At 57.7% G+C, this 17,642-nt stretch overlaps 1 protein-coding gene across 2 annotated transcripts in view; it reads right to left on the reverse strand.

The window, feature by feature from the left end:
* Positions 1-1,973: 1,973 nt before the first annotated feature.
* The window catches only part of UBASH3A (ubiquitin associated and SH3 domain containing A), a 29,947-nt gene continuing 14,278 nt past the window's right edge, over positions 1,974-17,642 (reverse strand). The window contains exons 7-14 of one of the 2 annotated variants that reach the window (XM_079101121.1): positions 16,840-16,966; positions 12,748-12,847; positions 11,762-11,884; positions 10,429-10,521; positions 6,323-6,467; positions 5,647-5,753; positions 4,827-4,936; positions 1,974-2,516 (exon numbers count right to left, since the gene is read on the reverse strand). In XM_079101121.1, the coding sequence (XP_078957247.1) occupies positions 2,370-2,516; positions 4,827-4,936; positions 5,647-5,753; positions 6,323-6,467; positions 10,429-10,521; positions 11,762-11,884; positions 12,748-12,847; positions 16,840-16,966 (952 nt within the window). In that variant the 3' untranslated portion in view covers positions 1,974-2,369. The remainder of the gene's footprint in view (positions 2,517-4,826; positions 4,937-5,646; positions 5,754-6,322; positions 6,468-10,428; positions 10,522-11,761; positions 11,885-12,747; positions 12,848-16,839; positions 16,967-17,642) is intronic. The other variant, XM_079101122.1, reaches the window with a different exon arrangement.

Below are 17,642 nucleotides of genomic sequence, written 5' to 3' on the forward strand. Positions count from 1 at the left end.
GGGACAGAGCCGAGGGTCCGTGGTAACCTGTCCATTCCCAGAGGGTGCCAGCAGGGGTCAGCCGAGGCTCAGAAACATGAGGGCTGACCCAGGGAGAGGAAAGAGTGAAGTGTGCGAGGAGCATCCCGGCCCCGTCAGGTCTTAGAGTCGAGCACTGGCCCCGCAGAGTAAGAAGCTTCCACGGGCTTCTCACCTCTGCCCTTTTCCAGTGCAGTCTGGGCTCTGGAACTCGATCTTGGCCATGAGTCATTCCTTCTGAAAAATGACCCAACTGGGGTCTGGCTAGACCCAGAATGGTAGAAGAGGAAGGACAGGCGTTTCCTGCACGCTGGACTGGGAGAGCTGAGACCCAGCCTGCCCTTCTCCCTTGCAAACGGGTCAGCAGCACCCACACCACAATCGTTCCGACCCTGGAACCAGGCAGGGCCTGGGGATGCCGAGCCTCAACCTGGAGCTGAGTTCAGGGACGCAGTGTAGACCAGCCTGTGCTGTGACCACAGTTTGAACTGTGCCCACCTGATGTGCACCTTGCTTGTGTCACGGCTGGTAGTGTGGCAGCAGGCTCCAGGGGAGGACGCCAGGAGGCGGCTGTCCTCCACACCCTGTGTGGGGACGAGCAGTGTCCCAGAGCTGCGGGCAGCGTGGCTTGACAGCGGGAGGGGCTCCCGCCTGCCCCACCTGAGCCCATTGTCTCCCGTCAGGACCTGCCGGCACTCCTGGGGTTGCTTCCCCTCATCTCTGCCATGCGGAGTGGACACAGGTGCACCCAGCAGAGGCTGTGCTGGCTCTTGGCTCTGCTGCGGTGGCACCCCCAAACATCTTTATGTTTCGATGCAGAGAAAATAAGTCGTTAGTAAAATAAAACTGGGCGATCTGGCGTATGGTTCTCTTGGGAGGGCGCCAGCCAGACGGCAAGCCCTGTTAGCAGGTGTGGCCTCAGTCATCAGGACAGGGTTCTGACCGCCTTGGGGCGTTTGCCATCTTCATTTCTCGAGAGCCCTTTGTTACTTGCTCCAGCTCACCTGGGCGACGGCAGGGAGGCGAAGGGGCACAGCTGGCACTTCTCGCGCAGCCTGTTTGTTCTGTGAAAGGCTGGTCGCCGGTTGCCATGGCCCCTCATGCAACAGTGAAAGGGTCTCTGGAGAAGAAGGCTCTCTGGTTTTCACTGCATCTTGGCAGGACTTTTGCCTGTAGTTTAGGACCCTGTGCATGGGCTGTGGGGACAGGTGTGGCTTGTGAGGAGTGAGTGGGGGACACTAGTGGGGACACCCATCCTCTGCTGACCACCTTCTTCAAAGGCAGAGCCACCGTGGGGTTAATGCCATGGAAGGGCAGGCTTCCCTCTGCTGGTGGCCTTTCTCTTGATTCCCATAAAGTCAGAGGAACCCACTCTTCCCTCTGCAAAGTCCCCACCCTCTCTCCACTTGATCAGAGCCAGAAAAAGGGGAAACTAAGAAAGACCTACAGCAAGAGGGTGTCTCCACTCCTTCCCTGCAGACCTGTGTATAAGCAGCCCGACGTGCTTGGAAGGACAGGGCTGTGGCAGGCTGAAGAGAGACCCCAAAGACATGCACGTCTCAATCCCTGCAACTGTGGACATGTGACTTTCCATGGTAAAAAGTGTGGCTGAGGATCTCGAGATGAGAGAGGATCCTGGATTATTGGGAGGGCTCAGGGACATCACAGGGCACGTGTGAGAGAGGCAGGAGGCTTGGGGCTGAGGCAAGGGGACAGAGATCGGGGAATGCTGTGCTGCTGGCCTCTGGCTGCTGGAAGAGAGGAGATGACACTCCCAAGTGTCCCGACCCCGACAACTACCGACCCCTCTGATCTCCAGAACTGTAAGAGAACAAGTTCATGGTAAAATCTGGGCGTTGTTTTCACTACCACTACGCTGCTGGTCATTTACTGCAGCAGCAACAGAAAACTGACAGGGGCAGCACCCAGTGGCAGTCCCGCCTTGACGGGTGGACAGGTCCCTGTACCGCGTTGTTGACTCACAGACCTCTTCGCTGGTGTGCACATGGACAAAGAGCGAGCGACAGACAAGGGAACGTGGAGGGAACTGGACCAGGAAGAGCCCACAGAGTGCGTGCGTGCGCCTGCGATTCCCGGACCCCACACACAGGGTTCCTCGTCCCCCCTCCCAGCGCGGCTTTGGAGTCCTGGTGGCAGGCCTCCGCGGGTGCACCCTGGTGTGACATTCTAACCTGCTGTCGGCTGGCTCTGCGCCTGATGACCGCTATGAGGTGGAAGCACGCGGCGAGCACGCTGGAATATTAAAGTGCACCCGTGCTCTCGCGGCAACTCAGCGAGGCTCAGGCGCCTTCCCAGTGGCAGGGTCACGCCGCCCCTTCCCGTGAACAGCTTCACTGGGCTCCGTGGCCTGCGATCCAGTTCCTCCAGTCGAAGGTCGAGTTGGACCCGTGCGTCAGCGTCCTCACGGGCGGGTGGGCCAGTTCCCACTTCCCTTCCTCTTTGTTCTCTTCACAGAAGCACATTCCCAGACACGGGATCTGCAACAGAGGTTTGGACCCCGGGTCAGTATTTCGCCACCATCTGTCAGTTCTGGGTTGGTTTGGCAGGCACTCCGGGGCTGTGCATGGGGGCTTGATGGTCCCTGCTGCCTTAGAACCCGTGCCAACATCACCCGTGGCGGTCCTCACCTGCGCTGACTGACCCCCCACAGGGGACACCCAGTGATGCCTGGGGACAATGGTGTTTGTCACCCCGGGGGTGGAGGTGCTACTGACTTCCAACAGGCGAAGGTCCAGGTGCTGCTGAGCACCCTATAATGCAGTGGCCCTGAGAATTGCGGGTGCCAAGGGAGCCCTGATAGGCCCTCAGGGAGTGGCTGTGCTTCCCCACAGCTGCACAAAGGCACAGCGTGGGTTTCCCCACTGCAGGGAAAGTGCCAGGCGGAGCTTCCAGCCACAGTTCTTTGTAAAATGAGTGTGCTGGATGGGCAGACCCCCGAGCTGAAGGCCTTCTGTCTGTTTGTTTGCATGTTTTGTTCTTCTTGATTTCCTCGCTCTTTCTAATGTCTAGAAATTCTCTGATCAGGTGGAAGTTGCAAGAATTCCAGCCTGCAGCGGGATCAGGTGGAGGCTGGTGTGGACTCAGGGCAAGTCTCTCCTTTGGCTTATGGGAACTGTGGGGGTGGGGGTGGGGGTGGGGGTGGCAGGGTGGGCAACGGCAAGGTCCTGATGTTCCAAGTGCGCGGCCCCTGGTTTGAAGGCCCATCCTTTGGCAAAGCCCCTTCGTGAAGTTCTGCCGTGCCCAGGCAGATCTAACTTCTCCAGGGCAGTGCTGGAGTCGATGCCAGATGGTCGGCACAGGAAAGTCCTAGGGTTTGCATGTTCAGGACTGGCCAAGTGTCCTGTGAGTGGGCGGGAACTTTGGCCACAAGGACAAGCAGGTTGGAACAATGTCCCCTGCAATCCTAAGTCAGTGTCTGGTGTGCAGCGCAGTCGCTCCTGTTGGTTATGTGAGAAAGAGGAGCCCAGGCGGGGCCTTGTGTGAGTGTGTGGCAGTGGGAAGGGCTTAGGGTGTGTGGGAGGGGACTCTCGGACAGCTGCAGGGGCACGAGCCACGTCCAGGTGGGTGGGCTGCCGGGAGGAGGCCCCAGGGGAAATCTAGAGGTGCCTCCCAGCGTGGCCTGGTGGGGCGGTGTTGAGGTGTCACATCTGGATAACGGTCAGCTGGCCCCCAGGAACCTGGAGGGCTCTGAATTATCTGGGCCGTGGTTGGGAAACACCATCCTAGAGACACTGCCTGGGAAGAACATTTTTGCTCCAGTCTAGAGGAGGAGGGACCACGAAGGGAATCTTCAGGAGTCTGAGGCCTGAGTCCAGTGATGTCCCACAGCCTGGAAGGATCCTCACAGTGTAGACCGGTAACCTGGCAGGGAGGGCCTGGGAAGGCCACATGCTCCGTGCAGGCAGGGTGCAGGTCTTGGTTGTGTTGGGTCTGGGTGTCTGGCTGCTCTGCTGTCCCCAGGCCCTTTAGAGGGCTGACTGCCCTCCTGCCCATGCCCCTGCCTTATGGCAAACAAGTGTGACATCTGTGGCCAGCATGGCCTCCTGACTGTTTTGTGTGAAGGACCTGAGGGCAGGGACCCACCTTCTATCACAGGTATGAGTGGGACCCACCTTCTATCACAGGTATGAGTTACACTTGGGATTTTCTTGATGGAAACATAAGGGCCCTGGGCAAGTCCAGCCCTGAGCATCTCAACCAGGAAGCAGGAGCCATGAGCTCCTGCCAAGCTCCTGCCTGATGCGATTCTTCCTGCCTTCTGGCCAGCATCCCCTCTGCTTTGAAGAGTGATGTTCCGCTAGGTCCCCTGCACCTTTGTTGCCTGCTTGTCATTAGGAATTGACACGACCCAGCCCAGCACCTGGGCGCTAGGTCGCTCCCACAGCGCACATTTGCTCTGTAGCTGGTGACTCCAGAGACAAGAGGGGGGCGGTTCTTCCAGTCCCTCAGTGCCCCCTGGCAGGTCTGCAGCAGTCGTCTCTCCTGATCCAAACTGCCCACTCCTTATCAGACTACGTTTTGCTACAAGTGACGAGGAATCATAATGTGAACTGAATTTTTAAAAAAATCCTGCTTCTTTGTCTTCACACTGTTGGCAGCAAAGAACCCAAGTCACAGTGCCAGTGGTAAGGACAACAGGCCTGTCTGACGTCCCCCTGCCAAGGTGCCCTTTGCACAGGAGCTGGTGGCACCTTCTCTGGGTTCTGTCGCCCTGAGAAGGAGTGTGACAACCTGTGTCTTCTGGCTGCTTGACTTAGTGGCCCGAACAATCGAGAACAGGCACGTACCTTCCTCACCAGCTGGGCGAAGTCTGCACAGTCTCGGGGTGGCAGCCCGAGCAGGGGCCGGGTGCAGGAGTCCAGCGCTGAGCCGTGGCTCACGATTAGGATGACGCCCACTGTAGACGAGAGACATCTCAAGGTCAGAGCAGGCACAGAGCCCCTTCTTGGACAAGTGTCCTCCGAGTAGCTGGGCGGCTGACCTCAGCTTAGTAGCCCTGGGGGTTCTGCCGCCTCTCCTGGGTGTGCCTTTCCGGTGAGCGCCCCCTCGTGGAGGGTCTAGAGGCACAGCACCCATGGGCCAGCTGCAGGGATGCAGTGGAGGTGATCCAAGCCACCACCCTCTGGTGACTGGCTGCCTGGGACTGTCAACCACAGACCAGGTGTGGTGGTGGCTGCCGTCCAGGACTGACTACATTGATTGCTTTAGGTGATCAGCCAGTTTATCACAGTGGGCCTGCAATGACGCCAGGGTCTGGTGAGGGCATCCAGAGTCCACAGGCTGGGTGAGTGTCCCCCAGGTGATGTGAGTGTCCCCCAGCTGGGGGCGTGGGCTGTGGCTGACATACCCCTCTGCCCAGCAGTTGGTTGCTGTCTCTCCGGCTTCCTGTTACCGGGAGGCTGACCTGAGTTACTTGGACACAGGGGGGTTGTCCGGGCTCTGTCAGCTCCCAGTACCAGCATCAGGGGCCCTGTCCAGGTGACGGTTACTGCGGCAGTGGAGGCGGGTCCTCCGCCAACTGGAGATCGGGAGTGGGGGAGGTTGGGGTGCTAATGGTTCAGAAGGTGAGCCCCTCAAGGCTGCTACCACTGGAGGCAGAGGACTCACCATCCTGGGGACAAGCGCTGAGGATCTGGCGCATGCTCACTGAACACCTGTTGACATACTCCTGGTAGCTCTCTGCAGGCAGGAGGGAGCAGAGGGGAAACGCAGGCCTAGAAGGAGGACGGGGGTCTGGCTGCTGCACAGGCTCCTTTGGTGGGGTCTGGGGTGGGCATTGGGGCAGCTGGGAAGGAGAACGCTCTTCTAGGCGGCCTCGCCTGGCAGGGCTCCTGGGCCCACGGTCAACAGGGGAAGGCACTGGAAGGGCTGCGTTCTTACTGAACCCCAGCAGCGCCCTGCTCGGCAGTTGGGCCTTAGGAGGGAAGGACCAACAGGTTCCCCTTGAACACACTCAGGCCAGGCTCCTCCTGAAGCCTTCCCTATGAGGCCCTGACTCAGGTGCCCGCAGGTGACGTCTGATCACCCTGGCTTGCCCTCACCAGAATCCTGGCAGGTAGGCTCAGCGACTTTCCACCCACTGCCCGCCTGTTCCTGGGCCATGGATCCCCGGCGGCCCTCGCAGTACCCAGAGCCGAGCCCCATCCCTCTCCCCCGCTGCAAAGTGCCATGGCAGAGGTCCCTCAGGAACACAGTGTTCCTTGCCATCTTTCTCCAGAGTTCTGACACCTCTCTCTTTAACGGGAGCTGGGCCCAGAGGAGGCAGAGCCTGAGGAAGGCGCACCTGTAGTCGGGGTCCATGTTGAAGCTGGCCTCCTTCAGCTCTTGCCAGGTCATGAAGGTCGGGGTGCTCTTGCTGGCCTCCCATTTCATCCACTCGAAGATCCCGGGCTCCACTCTTATCTTCATTTTTTTCTCCAGCCTGAGTTCTGGATTCAATGGAGAACAAGCGTTATCACGGCAGCATCTGCTTTGCCGTGAGTAAATAGGTCTCCCCACCTGAGCTGGCTTACACACAAATCGGAAAATACCTTTCGAAGATGTGAATTTTTTCTTGATAAATACTGTTCTGTGATTAAGCTCAGCAGTGCTCTTTCTGAGACCCAAGCTGCCAGACAGGGAGAGGTATCAGAGGGGTGAGGACTTTCTGTCTGGAAGGGACAGGCTCCCTCCCAGGAGCTGGGAGGAGCCGCAGGTGGCAGGCTCGGCTTGACCCCCCCAGAGGACTTGGAGCTAAGCCACCATAAGCCTAGCCATCAGTGGGAAGGATGTGGCCCTCCTGGAGAATGTCAGTGACATGAGGCACTGTCCTGATGGACACTTGGCCCTGATTGGGTAAGTGGTGAAGGACAGAAGGGAACCGTCTCCAGAATGTTCTGACTCCTTTCAACTCACCTTCCCAAACATTTTACGTCTTGATTAAAAGACCCATCAAGTAAAGCTGTCCATTGTTGCAGGGGAGAAAAAAGATTTACTGCTTTTATTTGAAATGGAGAAAGTATTATTAAATGCAAGTGTTGGAAATAAAACGTTTCCCAAATGTATCCAAGTTCATGGGACAGATTTCCGGACCAGGCACGTTGACACTTATGAAGGAATTAGACTAAGGCTCCTGCGTCCTCCCAAGACCGTCGTTAAGAGAATCACAGGAGGAAGCTCTGGTGAGCTCCCAGGGCCTGGCCAGCGAGCTCCCCTGTGCAGGATGCTTCCGAGGGCACTGCACTGTGGGACACCTTTGGGTTAATAGCCCACCTGGACACTCATTAACGTGGAATTTACATAAAGCTTTACATGTTTGCCTCTCAGATCTGCCTGGAAAACTGGTTGATCATGTTTGAGGACGTATGGGGAGGATTGGGTTTGTTTGTTCTTCTGAGGCAACACAGGATTTATAAGCCTGTGTCCTTTAATCAGCAATAATAATAATAATAATAATCTATGATTAGAGTAAAAGTGAAAGATCATGTTAAACATCACCATCGTCAAATAACATTCTTGAGAACTTTTTGTTGTTCATGCCAGAGGCCCGGGTAATAGAGGTCAAAAAAATATTCACAAGATTTGGAAAAAATTCATTAACAATATGGAAACATAAAGGATGACAAAACAGATAAAATTATGAACGGATCTCAGTCGTGTTTTCTTGCTATGAAAGCGGGACTCGAGGACGTTTTTCATGCTTCCATTCCTGTGCTGTTGCTATGAGAGGCGGGGCGGGAGAGGAGGCCAGGTCCTCACTGGAGAAGGACCTGAGATGTGGCCCACGGAAGCCCAGGCGCGAGGCCTGGGGCGTCTGGCTGACACCGGCTCGGGGCCGGCTCCCACCGGCTCTCCCTAGGGTGCCAGTGGAGGGGAAGTTAAGCCAGTTTTGAGAGACGGTGGAAAATCACGACCGATGCAACCACAAAAAGCCTCCATATACGGCAGGAAGTGACAGGCTGGGCAGACGGGGGAAGCTGAGGCGCAGCCATCGCCCTTTGTGGCTCACTGTGTGCTTCTTGCTGTGTTCACTCTTACTGTCACTGTTGGATTAATGATAAACGTACTGGCCCCAAACAATCCAGGGCCGAGATCATTTCCGGTGTGTGTCGCTTCATTCCATCAGTCACTGAGTCGTCCTCAAGTCCAAAGCTACCTAGAAATCCGCCTAGAAGGGACCGGGGGGCATGGAAAGGACCCGGCCTGGGTGTCTGTGACGCTGCTGCCCCTGTCCTGCCAGCTAAGGGCCCTGAGTGGCCACTTCTCCTTTCTCCTTCCTTCCTGGGAGGGTGTCCAGAGAGGCAGGGAGAGCCCGCCACCCTGGGGCTCGGGTCACCTGGCTTGGGTATCATTCTGAAAAACAGCCGGTCTCTTCTTGGCCCGTCCCCCAATACTGGGGTTCATGCTTTGTCACTAAAGGAGACCCCAAGGGGTGTGTGTGTGTGTGTGTGCGTTCATGTGTGTGTGGTGTGTACCTGAGTGCTCTTTGGGTGCACATGTGTGGTGTGTACTGTGTGCTCACTGTGCACACGCATGTGGTGTGTACCCATATGTTTTACATGTGCACGTGTATGCTCTGTACTGTGTACTCTCCAAGTGCAAGCGTGTGGTGTGTACCTGTGTGCTCTGCATGTGCACATGTGTGGTGTGTACTGTGAGCTCACTGTGCACATGCATGTGGTATGTACCTGTGTGCTCACTGTGTGCATGTGTGTGGTGTGTACCCACATGCTCTCTGTGCACACGTGTATGGTGGGTACATGTGTGTTCTGCGGGTGCATGTGTGTGGTGTGTACCTCTGTGCTCTCTGGGTGCACGTGTGTGGTGGGTACCCATATGTTTTGCATGTGCACGTGTATGCTGTGTACTGTGTACTCTCTGTGTGCACGTGTGTGGTGTGCCTGTGTGTCTCTGTGTGCATGTGTCTGCACACACGTGTTGGGGAGGGATGAGAGCACTGGCAAGCCATCGTGGGTGGAGCCACGCCTTCCATCGGCCACACAGGCAGTCATGCACTGGGGATTACAGGGCGCTGTCCCGGCTGGCTTTAAAAAGCTGACTTTGCCCTTTTATCTTCACGGACACCATTAACTGAGAAACCAGAGGCAGGGAGCGATGCAGTCACCATGCAGACCTCCCGCACCAGCTGAGGTAACCGGCATTTCTGTCGCAGGGGGTCGGGGTCTGAGGTCACGAGGGTGTGTGACCAGGAAAGAGGGGGGTCTGCCAGGTGGGAGGCAGGTGGAGGCTTCTCAGCATCCCTGCATGCGTGGAAGGTGAATTGCTGATGAGAAGTCCTTGTGTCTGACAGTTGGAGACTGGTCACCAAACAGGGTTCACGAAAGTGCAGGAGGGGGCGATAGTGCCAGGGGCCCGAGCTGGTCCTGAAGGTGGCCAGCCACCGCCGGGCACCTGGATCTGGAAGGTCCCTGCAGAGCTGCCCCCACAGGACGGGAAGTGGAGGAGGCCTGGCTCTCCTGTCGGGGCCACCCACCGTCCTTCCAACAGGCCTCCCGCCCTCTGCGCCTGGTCACTGCTCCTGCCTCTGCCATCCCTGCAGGTGCTGGTCTCCCTGCCCCCCACCGCTCTAGCCCTGAGCTCCCCTCCTCTCCTGCCTCTGCCTCCCCAGCCCGCCCAGGGGCACTGCCTGCTCCCCACCCTCCCTCACTGCCTTGCCCTCACTGCTCACCCAGCCTTCATCAGCTCCAGCTGAGGAGTCGCCGGGCCCACCCAGTGCCCCCCGGAAACTCAGGCAGAAGCTGTGCGGCCCTGGTCATTCTGCAATCCCAGCCCTGGTGCGGCCCCTCTCCCTGACAGCTTCCGGCTTGGGTCTGCTGGCGGCCTGATTTCCTGTGTTTCTGAAACGTGGAGCAAGCCCTCCCAGCATGCGCCCGCCTGCTGCGTCTGCCGTTGTCTGCCCCGTGCTCCCGGCACACCTGTCCCTGCCTGGGGAAGCAGATCACATCCCTCTTCCCACCAAGGGAAGCGGGTGGGGTCCAGATGGGGGAGCAGAGCCCAGGCTGCCGTCTCCTGTGGCTGGAAGCTATAGAAGGGTCACCAAGGACTTCCTTACACCATCTGCCCAGGACACACAGGACGGCTCCCGTGGGCAGCTTAGAAGAGACCGAAGCAGTTCCCAGCTCCCTAGGGTTTCCAAAACCCCTTTCCAGGTGTTTCCTTCGACACCTGGCAGAAGGAGGCCCAGGGGAACGGTTCGACGAGGCATGCTCAGTTGCCAGTTCCTGCAAATGGCAGGCCTGACTCCAGCAGCAGTAGCGGCTGGGTGGGCTGCCAGCTGCCCTGGGGGCTGGCTCCTCACTGCCCACCCTGCGATGGCACCTTCACCTCCTCCCCTCTCCCCTCGGAGAACTGTCTAGGCCAAATACAAAGCCCGCTGAGGGTCTCACCCACCTTCCAGGATGTGCCTGGCCGTCTGCACACAGCGGAGGGCTGGGGAGGTGAAGACAGCCGCGAGTCTGATGCCGCTGTCCATCAGGGCCTCTCCTGGAAGACAGGGAGTGGACACCGCCCTTCATAAGGCAGCCCAGGAGAGCAGCTTAGACTGCGGCTTCTGCTAGTGGCAGACAGGGTCCCAGGATTCCTGCCCACTGGTGTGCACACCTTGTGTGACCTTCCTGAATGTGAGTGTGACCACGAACACCAGTCTGCTCTGTGACTATGGCGTTATATGGCGGAAGCTGATGACCCAGGGGGCCTGATGAGTCAGGTGAGCATGAGTGAGATCCCCTCCAGCCAGTCACAGAAAAGAAGTCAGAGCGCTGAAGCGAGAGGGATTTGCATGTGAGAAATTCTCCATTTCTGCCTTTCAAGAAGGGCCCCCATGACCAGGAGTGTGGGCAACCTCAGGACCCGAGAGCAGTTCCTGATCAACAGCCAGTGAGGGGTCTCAGTCCCACAACTGAGAGGGTCAGCCTTCAGCCAGAGTCTGGTCAGGGAGCTGTGAGCTCCAAGGGGAGCTGGGTTCTGCTAATCCTCTGATTTCTGGCTTTGAGACTTGAGGCAAGAACCAGCCCTGCCCACCTGGGTGTGATCTGCTCACACAGGTGCTGTTCAACCTGTTCTGCAGTAACGGCAAATCAAGGCCTGGGGGGCTCACTGTGGGACTAGCCTGGGGACCGTCAGCTTTCCTGTGCTATGGGAAGTCCCACGCTTAGAAAAGAAGCGAGTCCCTACAGTGCAAGCCCTAGACTGGCCAGAGCCAGTGAGGGAATTGTCCCAAAGAGATATGCGGATGGAGGCTGAACCCCAGGTACCTCAGATGCAAACTTATTTGGAAACAGGGTTTTTGTAGTGTGCAGTTGGCCTCCCTTATCTGTAGGATCTGCATCCAAAGACTCAACCAACTGTGGATCAAAAACATTGGAAAAAAGATTGCATCTGGGCAGAACGTGCACAGCCATTTTTTCTTATTATTCCTTAAACAACAGTATGTTTATGGAGCATGTACGTTGTGCTGGGCACCGTGTCACCTAGAAGACGGCAGTACACGGGAAGGTGTGCACAGGTTCTATGCAAACACCGTACCATCTCACACAGGGACTTGAGGGGTTCTAGCTGAATGACACTGGGTGAGTTGCCTTGCCTCTCTGTGCCCAGCCTCCCCCAGCAAACTGAGGAAATGTCCATACTGACATTACAGTGCACGTGGAAGGGTGGTGACCTTGTAGCTATGAGGGTCACCCTATGACTTCCACGTGCTCCTGCCAGGTGGCCTCAAACACACCTGCTAGTCTGGATTGGAAAATCCCACAGGATGACAACGGAGGGTCGTTTTCAAAGTCTTTGATGCTGCTGCTCCGTCTAGGCAGACTGCGGGGGAAGTTCAGATCCGGCCTGTAGTACTTTCCTAAGACAGAAACAAAAGAGCGTGGGATGTTCAGGGCTGTCAGATTGGCGCAGATGTGTCCTGAGACACTGTACTGCAGGCAAGGTCCCTATTTCCATAACTGTCAAGCGCCCCAACTCACACGCTGTGAGGGGGATTCGATTCCAGGAGCAAAGGCTGCTTTGTGGTGCACACATTTCCTCAAGTGCGGAAACTGAGGTTGCAGACCGGGAACCATGAACCTCTTTGCCCTCCCAGAGGCCCCAAAAAGGGTCACTTACATAGTGAAGGCCCCGACAGAGAAGCTGGGTCTCCGTGGTTGAGGTGGCTCAACTGGGTAAGAGTCCCAAATTGGCATTAATTAACGGGGAGCAATCTGACCTGCTCCACAGTGTTCAGTGCGTATCTCTTGCGGGACAGTGTGCACACGGATCTAGGTGGTCTGCACTGGGCGTTACTCAGTGGCCCGAGGGCAGAACTAGAAAATCGAGTGTGTCCAGACCCCTCCCCACTCGGGGGCTGCATAGCAAGCACCCTGGTGCATTTTGAGTTTGATCTTGAGCTCTAAGATCTGCCAGTCAGGGTGCGAATCCTGGCAGATCAGCACCAGCTACGTGAGGAGGAGCAAACAGCCTAACCTCTCCTCAGCAAAGAGGGTAAAAGAGATTCATTGCACGAATCACGAAACGAGCTAGTGCTGGAGCCCAGCGCCCGGCTCAGACACATGTCCAGCAAGCACCAGGGCTAGTTCCTCTCCATACGCTCCATCCTCTGTGCAGAGGAGGCCGCCATGGCGGAGTGCTCTCCAGAGTGAGCCTGGGGCTCCTGAGCGCTGGCATGTTCCTCCTGCCGTTGTGCTGCAGAGTCCCCCGGGCTGGACCTACCCTCTGGAGTGGTGCACTGCTGCAGCCACGACTTCCCGAAGACCTGGTCCACTCTCTCCCCGTGGCGCACCACCAGCACGCTCCTCCTGGAGATTGTGGCCTGGGGGTGGGGAGCAAGGGAAGCCAAGTGGTCGGTCAGCCTTGTCCAGACAGCATCCCTCCCAGCCCGGCAGCAGGCCTAGGGGAGCCTCTCCTCATGCTGGTCGCTGGCTCTGCCCACTTGCCAGAGCCTTCACAGGGGACAGGAATGGGGAAACGTGGCAGTTCCTTCTGCCTTTTCATTTCCTGGGCATTAGAGTATCAGGAAGGAAAGGAAGAGATAGGACTGGCCACTCCATAGCCCAACAAGTCCTGTCTCTTCACGTCCTCATCCCCGTAGAGAGGCATCTTAGGATGCGCTCACTCGCTCTCCCTATTGCTGTTTTGTACTCGATTGCTGCCATATTTCTATCTGTCATCCATCTGTTGTCCACCGTCTCCTCTTGTGCTGTCCCTCCTCTTCCAGGAGTCCCTAGGACTGCCCCTGTGCTGGCACATGGAGCGGCAGCTGCAAAACTCCTGTGGCTCGGGTGTGTCCTCTGTCTCTGAGCACCAGGAGAAGCCTTTCCTTCAGCCTCCTCGCTGCCTTCTGCAGCTGGTGGGCTCTGGTTTCCTGGGTGCTACAGGAAAACAGAAGAGCTGCCCCTTGCTACCCATGGAGTGGAATGCAGGACCCCTTGGAATACCAAAGTCCATGGGCACTCAAGTCCCCTAAATGAGATGGCACAGTATCTGTGTGTGACCTACACACACCCTTCACGTGCTTCAGATCACCTTCTTATTGCATCATAACGTTAGTACTTTATAAATGCTATGCAAATAATTGTTTGACTGTATTCTTTAGGGAATAATGACCAGAAAACAGCTGGTGCAGATGTGCTATAGTTGGATCTTGAATGCTCCCAAACGCCCATGTGCTCAAAGTTGTGGTCCCCCGTTGGTGGCACCTTGGCAGATGGTGGGAACTTCAGGAAACGGGGCCTAGGTGAGGAGGTCAGGTCCCTGAGGCACACCTTGAAGCGGGTAATGGGACCAGCCCTTTCTCTCTCTGCTTTCTGGCGGCCATGAGGTGAGCAGTGCCTCCATTCTGGGCTCACGCCTTGATGTACTCTGCTGCCACAGACCCAAAGCAACAGGCCAAGTGACTATGCACTGAACCGTGAGCTCAAATAAACCTTCCATGTTTTCAACTTGATTATTGGGGATTTTTGTCACAATAATGAAAAACTGACTAAGAAAAGATGCAACTTTTTGTACATTTTCAATCCATATGTTGTTGGATTAGTGGGTACAGCACCTGGGGATATGAAGGGCTGACTGTATCTGATTCTGCTTCTTTTTGACATGAGAGTGGATTTGGCAGTGGCCAGCAGCTGCAGGGCCGGGGGACAGCTGTTTTCTGGCACATCCTTGCTCAGACTACCCTGAGTGGCCTTGAGCCTTGACGTTGCAGGCCATCTGAGGCCCTTCAGAAGATGGTGTACTATCCCCTGGTGGGGGCTCCTACACGTGGGGGTCTATCCCCAGGGGAGCTGGGGCTGAGCCTTCTCCTACCTGTGTTGTGAACGACTGGAGGGATGGAGGGGCAGCCTTGAGGAGAGCCTGCTGGGAGCGAGACGGTGGGGTGAGGGTGGAGAGAGAGACTTCGGGCTTCCAGAGGAGCAGTGCTGAGGACGGAGCCAGCAGGAGGCCAGCAAGAGGCCTCCAGGACAGCTGTGGGCAGCAAAAGCCCTTACTATACATAAGCCTGGACTCTTGAGGAACACGGAGGGTCAGCTGTCACCCTGGAGAGCTGCCACCCAGTGCCAGGCCCAGGCCATCTGGGGGCCTCTGCTCTGAAGCTGGATGGGGCTGCCGCCTCGACTGGGCCCGTGGTGCTGCCTGCCGGCTCCAGGCTTGAGCCGACGGCGCCACGCCAGGGAGTGTGTCACAGTGCTGCGGTTCACTCCGTCCAGGAGCTGCGGTCTCCGTGGGGCCGAGGGACAAGCAGAAAGAGGCCTCACAGAGACACGGAGGGCAGAGTGAAGAGTGACTGCCTCTGGAGGTGGACCGGGGCCTCTGGGGATGACCAGAGTCGGCCACTCCTGAAGCCGAGGTCAGCAGGACGGCTGCCCGGGGTCCGGCTCCCTGTGCTGCCCCACCTCTGGAAATGTGGAGCTTGTGCTGGGGCTGTGACGATAGAGCTGAAAGTGAGGCCCCGGGAGTGGGGGGGCAGCCCTGGGTCTGAGGAGCAGGTGCTGCATCCACCCTCCAGACAGGCCGTTGGAACCGGGCTGCCCAGAGCCGCCAGGAGAGCCCTCCCTCCACTCGGAGGCTGAGGTCCAGGGTGGAGTCAGCAGGCCTGCTCCCTGCAGAGGCTCCGGGGACCGTCCTTCCTCTCCTCCGCCACTCCTGTGGTTCCAGGTGTCCCTTGGCTTGTGGCCACATCACCCCAGGCTCTGCCTGTCTCCCTGTGGCCTCTTCCTCTGTGGGCCTTTCTGACCTCCCTCTGCTCTCCCTCGTGAGGACAGTCGTGACTGCATCAGGGGCACTGGACAAGCCAAGGTCCCCTCGCATCTCGAGGTCCTTAACTGGATCCCTGTGTCCCGTCAGGTTTTGTTTGCAGGTTCCAGGGCTCAGGATCTCACACCTGAGGGCCTTCTTCGGCCTGCCACAGGTACCCCATTCCACCAGAGGCCAAGCTCCCCTCACCCTCAGCAGCGTGACATCCGATGGGATGAGGGGCCGGCTGGTGGGGAGATGCCGGCACTCTCCTCCGCACACCGGTGAGCCGGGGCCCCAGCTGAGCTCCGCAGAGCCCTCGGTCCCAGCTTCCCCTCCTTTGCTGTGGGAGGGCTGTCCTCTGGGGGAGCTGTCTGTGCCTGCTCCCCTGTTCCCACAGAGGTGTGTGTCTGGCGTTTCCTGGCACCTGGGCAGGCTGGCACAGGAGCCCTCTTCTCATCTGCTAGTGGCTGGCAGGTCTCTGGCTTCTGGACAGTGGCCACCCAGCATGGGCCATCCTTCTCTCTGACTGAAGCAGATCCGTGCCACCTTCCCAGTGTCATGTCCTGGCTCAATTCCTGTGTGGGCTGAGCATCCCTGGCCCAGCAGCCACCTTTGGGGTGCTGAATGGTTCTAGGGGAAGGAGGTTGGGTTGGTAGCTAGGGCTCCTGGGGCCCAGCCATGGCAGGCCCTCAACGCCCCACTCCCAGGAAGGCTCCCAGCATCCTGTGTGGGGTCAACACGCTATGGCCCTCACCAAGCTGCCTTTCTTCTGTAAGCCCCTGTTTTTAGATCTGTAAAATGAGGGCAGAAAGGCCATCTGTGAAATGTGGGGGTGCTGGGACAAGGGATCCTAATTAATGTGTGTGGCACAGGATAGGGCCAGAGAGAGCGTCCCACTGACGAGGTAACCTCTCAAGGACCAGCCGCAGAGGCTGCCCCGGGTGCCTCGTAAGGAAGACTACCGTCAGAGGGAGAACTGGTGGCACACTGCCCGGCAGCCGCAGGGCGCCTGCAGGGTGGCTTAGGTACCCTTGGGAAGGGGCTGCCTGACCCTGTGCCCACCTGAGCAGCTGACTCCTGGGTGCCGACGGTGCCTCAGACCCTGGCCCTCAGACTCTGCCCCAGGCTGGAGCATGGGCTCCTGTCTCGCCCAGACTTGCCTGGAAAGAAGGGAAGCTGAGGCATCAGGACTAGAGACTTCTCTGGGGTTACTTGGCTCTTTAATGAGAAAATCAGAGCAAGATCCTGCTCTGATTTCAGGATCCTGGCTGTGCTCTGTCCCTGTCTCTTCCCTGCCTGGTGTCCCGGGGCCATGACCGATGCCACCTACGGGAGCACACAGGCAGGCCGCTTAACCATGGAGGGCGCACCGCCCTGCCCAGGGAGGACAGTCCAGGTGTAGCCCCAGCAGCTCAGCCCTGTTGGGTGGGCTCCTTGCCGGTCCATTCCCAGTCCCCGTGGGGCAGGAGAGAAGGCTGTCTACCGACCAGCCGTCAACCCTAACAGCGGCGTCTGCTGTGAGTTAGCAGAAAGTGCTGTGCCTACTTGACTTTACGGGGGTCCTGTTACCTGCAGAGCTAGCATGCTGCCGACACCCCTTGACGCTGGAGAAGGATGGAATTCCCTATTTTGTCTGCTGTTGGAGTCCCCGTCCTTCCTGGAGTCCATGGCCATGGCCAGGCTGAAGGTGTACGTCCTGCGGGGAAGAAGATGGGTATTGCCATGGAAACCTCCTCTGGCCACGGCTAGCCGTGGATGTGCTCTAGGGTGTGACAACCTCAAAAGACAAGGTGACAGGGAGGGTAAAGGGAGCAGCATGTGCCGAGCGCTCAGGACAGAGTGGGCGCTTTGCTGCTGTGAGCATGGCGTGGGCTGGTTTTGTGCGTCAGCCTGGCCAGGACCCAGTGCCCAGGTATTGGTCAAAGGCTGTTTGTGTTTCTGAGATGAGGTCTTGCCATGTGGTCCGGCTTGGCCTCGAACTCTGAGGCTCAGGAGGCCTTCCTGCTCGGCCTCCTGGATGGCGGGGACTACAGGCACATGCCACTGTGCTTGGCTCTCATGTCAGTTTAAACATTGCTGTGAAGCCACTCTTTGAATGAAACTAAAACTCCAGCCAGTGGACTCTGGGTCCACCTCTGTGCTTTCCTCAGGGCTGCGCGGGGCATGACAAGGCCTCGCTCCACTGCACCTCCTCCGGCCGTCCTCACTTCCGGCCAACCATGGCTCTGCCCGTTTCCTATTCCCGCAGAAGGACTCAGGAAGTTTTGTTCCTTATGGTGTCAGAAATGGTAGAGTGCTTGCCCTGCAAGTATAAGGCCCTGGGTTCAATCCCCAGCACTTCAGAAAAAAGAGAAACATGAATATACAACAAA

This window comes from Sciurus vulgaris, assembly GCF_902686455.1.
Source record: "Sciurus vulgaris genome assembly, chromosome: 10".
Lineage (NCBI taxonomy): Eukaryota > Metazoa > Chordata > Mammalia > Rodentia > Sciuridae > Sciurus > Sciurus vulgaris.